Raw genomic sequence first — 4,953 nt, forward strand, 5'->3', positions numbered from 1 at the left:
CTCGATAGTTTTCGAAACGATAGTTTAAAACATCGATAGTATCGATAGTACTATCGTCGTGAGCCGCATTGTGTAGCAGCATTGAATTGGAACGCTCAATTGTTTGAAAATTTATACAAAATTATTAAATTACTTTTTAAATTAAAGATATCATATATTTTTTTTAATTTCATGAATCAAAAAGAACTTCTTATAATAATAAAATTAACTTGTTAATTTATCAGTCCATCTGAATTAAATATACTTATGAACATACTTCCAAGTACTTGAATAACGACAGGAAAAATATTTAATAATTTTTTACATGGAAAAAAAAATCAGATTTTGTTTGTCCTTTTTCAAGTGCAAAGAAGAGAATATGGTTATAATAATACATTTTAAGTACTATAAAAACAAACAAAACAAAAGATATTACTTTAAATTGACAACACATACTTATGTATATCAGTTCAACTGAGATCAATTACGGAGGCGCCTACTAAAATCCGGACAAGGGAATTTATTAAAGTACTGGTCAAAATAATAGCACCACAAAATTATTACAGTTTGGGCTGTTTTTTTTTGTTTATTTATTGTTTTTAAATGTATAGCTCTAAATCCAATTTTCAACCTTTGGAAAAAATAATCAGCAATATTCTATCAAAATTTAAGCTTTTTAACTCGAATATCTACAGAAATTTTGTCTACCAGTTTTATAGAACATAAAATTTTAGTACATTTAATTCAGTGCAAGTTTGTAGTTGCTAAATATCCCAATGATCCATTAAACAAACAAATAAACCAATCAAAGCTGGTAAAAATGTTATGGTGGTATTATTTTGACCAGTACTTCATAACAAAAGTTAAAAAATGAAATAAAAGCGAAGTCAATTTTCCAATATGCCAGCGTCTGTGTAACTAAAAGGGTAAACTATAGATAATTTCCCTGTCCAGATTTTAATGAACAAGACGGCATATTACATTAGCCAATTATTTTTGTTAAGGAACAATAACATATTTACATTTTTCTCTTTGAGACAGGTTCTTCTATCTGAAATTATACATCCAGCTTTGCTGAACATTCGTTCAGATTCAGTAGATGTTGCTGGTACACAGAAATAGCGTATTGCACAACTCTTCAATAATTCCATTTCGTTACCGATGGTCTAAAAGAAACTTAAGTTTATTATGAGAAAACTAATTTTCAATGAAATATTTACCTTCCAATATTCCAATGGGTCTATGTCTTGGGGTGCGTGGGGTCTTTCAAAATATTGTCGTAGTACAGTTATTGCATCTGATCTAGTTGTGTGTACTCTCGAATCAATTTTTTGTTGTAAAAATTTGAACTTAGGTTGCGGTTGTGATAAGTTTGGTGGTGTTGGCGGTATTACCCTTTCATCAACGGCTGAAGCAGATTTATAAACTGTAATTAATTCATTCTCCAAAATCCCTGCTGCTATACCTGCATTGTTTGCTGACCGAAATCCTTCCTTTTTGAACCTTGCATCCAGTAATGTTACCACCCTTGTAACTGTTCGGGTTTCAAACTTTGAAAGTCGATGAATAAGACGTTCAATCAAAAACAAACAAATACTTTTTCCTTCAGTTGTTTTCATTTTGCTATATAAATCGTGGTAATTTTGATGTAGCTCACTTACCGTAGGGATAAGTAAGGAAACCGTAACAGACTGGCTAGCTGAAACCTGAGTAGTAGCATTGTCTAACGGTGCTAGCAGGTCTACTAAATCTTCTAATATGCATATATCATCAGCTGTCAATGCAGCTGGAGCCTTAGTTGTATTAAGCAGCACAACTGCAATAGCGTCCTTCGTTAGTAAGATGCGTTTAATCATTCTATATGCACTGTTCCAGCGCGTAGATACTTCTTGCACTAGGCTATAGGGTCTCTCAATTCCCTGAGCTGACCTAAATTTAGCATAGGCAGTTGTGCTACTTTTGAAGAAAGCTACGATCCGTTTACATTTACCTGTTATGCCTTTTATACAATCGAGAGATAAAGTATCTTGTGCTATTAAATTCAAACAATGTGCAAAGCAAGGTAAGTTTCTCTTCTGAAGAATTTCGCATGCTTTCAACATGTTTGCAACGTTGTCTGTTACTATTGTTGAAACTTTCTCAAACACATCCCATTCATGTAAAACAGCGCGCAATGACCCTGCAATATTATCTGCGGAGTGATTTTCATCTGATTGCAGTTTTGTAGTGGACAGTACTGCAGACTGTAGTTTTAATTCGCTTGTTATGAAGTGACAAGTCACTGTAAGATAATGCTCATTACCTCGCGAAGACCAGCCATCCGTGGTTATTGCGCAGCACTCGATATTGGCTAAAAGTTCCTTTAACTTTTTTTGTAAGCTTGAAAACATATTTTTCATGTGAACTTCTTCTAAAGAACGTCTACATGGCAATTTGTACCGAGGGTCCAAAGTTGCAATAAGTTCGCGGAAACCTTTGTCTTCTACTACGCGAAAAGGTTGCACGTCAACGGCGATCATGCGCGCCAACGCAGCATCAATTTGCCCCTTTTTCACTGAATAATACCGGTACGAATCAGATTCTGCTGGTTTAAAGAACCTATGAATATTAGTTTTAGAATTTGACGTTTCCAGCTGAGTCGGGTGAGATCTTTTTATATGGTCAAATAGGTTTGACGTATTTCCACTTGTTTTATAAATTTTGCCACACGTGCAACATTTCGCGCTGGAATTTGCTTTGCATTTTTCGAAGAAGTTCCATATTACCGAACCTTGTTTACGCGGTTTTCTTGCCACATTGTTTTCTTCATCTGGAGAGTCGGAGATATTTATGCTTGCAACCGCATTATCGTTCGCATCTGTATTAAAATGCAATATTCAATTGTCAATTCATATTTTAGAAAAACACGCAGTTACTTACTCATACATGTTTTATGCACATATGTTTTTATATACATTTCATTACCTTTTTCACGCTGCAAGTATTTCACCATTTTTACCACCAATCGCCACCACCAATGTATTTAAATTTCCCTAAAAATGTGATTCCCTGTAATGTATGAATATTTTAGAATTTTACTTCTACTTACAATTGCGTTTAGCCTCAAGCCATGAAGTTTTGAAGAGATGTGAGGAAATATTGTGATGGTTCTCTAAAAACCGGCATCGATGGTTTTCAAAAACTATCGATAGTGGTGAGAGTTTTCAACTATCGATACTATCGATATTACTATCGATGGTATCCCAGCTCTAATAAGAACGATTATGGGAAATGTAAACATAACAAAACTGTCAAAGCTAAACTTCAAAATGGGGGGGATCGCCAGATGAATGTACGTAACCAATAGTTATTCAAGACACGAACCATTATATCAGTATAGACACGAAATGACATGGCCACTATGAAAACGCCCACACTGACATACGATAAAAGAATCGGTGGTCACATACCACGAGGCCAGAAAAATATATTTCCTTTTTTCCTTTTTGGAATTGGACACGGAACGAACCACACTCATCAGCCCTGGCAAGAACGGAATTTCAACTAAGTAATTAAAGTGTATTAAAAGCTTGTATTAAAAGCTGGCGACATTCGGGGAGTCGATACGCACCCCTCAGTGGAAAGTGGAAAGTGAAATCGACTGCGTCCAAGCAAATATAAGGAAAAAGGCTGATCGTAAAAAGACTTTTTTTCTTGTATCGAGTTAATAGAGGCAAAAGGTGCCGTCACATTCCTTCCGGAAAATCCCCAGCCATGTTGTTACGTAGAATAAAGAAGTTGTGAGCATCAAATCTGGACTATTCATTTGACAGCAATTGAGTCACCATAAGCTGGTAATACAAAATCATTACACGTAAGTCAGCCACTTTCTTGCCACCGTCCATTGGAAACGAGCTATCCATCAACCGTAAATAAAGATTCCTGTTTGGACTGACAAACTAAGGTCAAGCAAATCACGGTATGCATCAATAATCAACATAAAAATATACAAAAGCACACTGAGTTGCAAGCACATTGCTACAATGTGTACCAGAATTTTTCTAAAAATAAACATAATAAAATTAATTTATTTATGTATGTCCGATGAGTTTGTATTTGTGAAAACTTATTTGTGATAGGCTTGTCTGATCTCTTTTATTTAGTGTAAATAATCCGAGGTTATTTCACTTACGGCCTAACGTTTCGCTAATCTTCTTAGCATCTTCAGGGGCGTGTTTATTTAGTTATCTGCTACAAAAAATATAAATACATGTATGATATTAAATAAAGGAACAAATAAACATATATACATATATTCATAATTACGTATAAAAATCACGGTAGAACAACTAAGATATTAAACACAAAAGTACTCACAAACAATTCGTCATTAAATTAACTAAATCAACTAAAATCGATACCATCTTCTGTGGTAGTTTTGTCTAAACTAAAAACTAAATTTGAATTTTATAAGCATAACAAGTAGGCGGCAGAAATGTCATCGGTGTCTTCTTTTTTATTTATTGTGTTTTCCCTTTTTTGCAAAATCCTTAAGCTTTCTAATGTGTATCTGGTTTTTTCTCGTTTTTCTATGTCGATTATTTTGGTGTTTTCTAAATCTGCTGAGTGCCCAGTAGTTCGCATGTGTTGTGAAAGCGCTGTACTGTTTTTTTGTTTCTTTATATCTGCTTCATGTTCGTTTAAGCGCGTGCCTAGGGCTCGCTTAGTTGTTCCTATATACACCTTCCCGCATTCTTCGTTCTTCTTTCCCTTACAATTAATTTCATAAACTACGTTGCTTTGTTGTTGAGCATCTATTGGGCATTTCGTTTTTGTAAAGACAGTCGATAATGTGCAATTAGATTTATATGCAAGTGTAATGTTTTGTTGTTGTGCAAAATCGCGGCTGAAGTTTTCGGTCAGCTTCGGAATGTATGTGACACTGTGGTATCGCTTTGTTGTGTTTATTGCATCTGTGCTTGAAGCTATATTTTT

The 4,953-nt window shown here is 34.6% G+C and overlaps 2 protein-coding genes across 2 annotated transcripts; both read right to left on the reverse strand.

Annotated features, from left to right (window-relative positions):
* Positions 1-224: 224 nt before the first annotated feature.
* Positions 225-2,414, reverse strand: LOC118752939 (zinc finger BED domain-containing protein 1-like). Its single transcript, XM_036487787.1, has 2 exons — positions 1,200-2,414; positions 225-1,145 (listed from the first exon to the last, which is right to left on the reverse strand). Exons 1-2 carry the CDS (start codon positions 2,376-2,378, stop codon positions 957-959), a joined length of 1,368 nt encoding a protein of 455 aa, XP_036343680.1. The 5' UTR covers positions 2,379-2,414; the 3' UTR covers positions 225-956.
* Positions 2,415-2,423: 9 nt separating this feature from the next.
* LOC118752940 (zinc finger BED domain-containing protein 4-like) lies at positions 2,424-3,147 on the reverse strand (the record flags this gene model as incomplete). The annotated part of the gene is made up of 3 exons (XM_036487789.1): positions 3,068-3,147; positions 2,944-3,011; positions 2,424-2,836 (listed from the first exon to the last, which is right to left on the reverse strand). Coding segments are annotated over exons 2-3 (441 nt in total), but the record flags the coding sequence as incomplete, so codon positions are not given.
* Between the last annotated feature and the right edge of the window lie 1,806 nt (positions 3,148-4,953).

Source organism: Rhagoletis pomonella, unplaced genomic scaffold (genome assembly GCF_013731165.1).
Source record: "Rhagoletis pomonella isolate Grant_MI unplaced genomic scaffold, Rhpom_1.0 Rhpom_scaffold_01975, whole genome shotgun sequence".
Lineage (NCBI taxonomy): Eukaryota > Metazoa > Arthropoda > Insecta > Diptera > Tephritidae > Rhagoletis > Rhagoletis pomonella.

Coding starts and splice junctions, on each gene's coding strand:
- LOC118752939 (XM_036487787.1), bottom strand. CDS start 2,378: ATGAAAAATATGTTTTCAAGCTTACAAAAAAAGTTAAAGGAACTTTTA. Junction 1,146..1,199: donor ACCCATTGGAATATTGGAAG/GTAAATATTTCA, acceptor AGTTTCTTTTAG/ACCATCGGTAACGAAATGGA.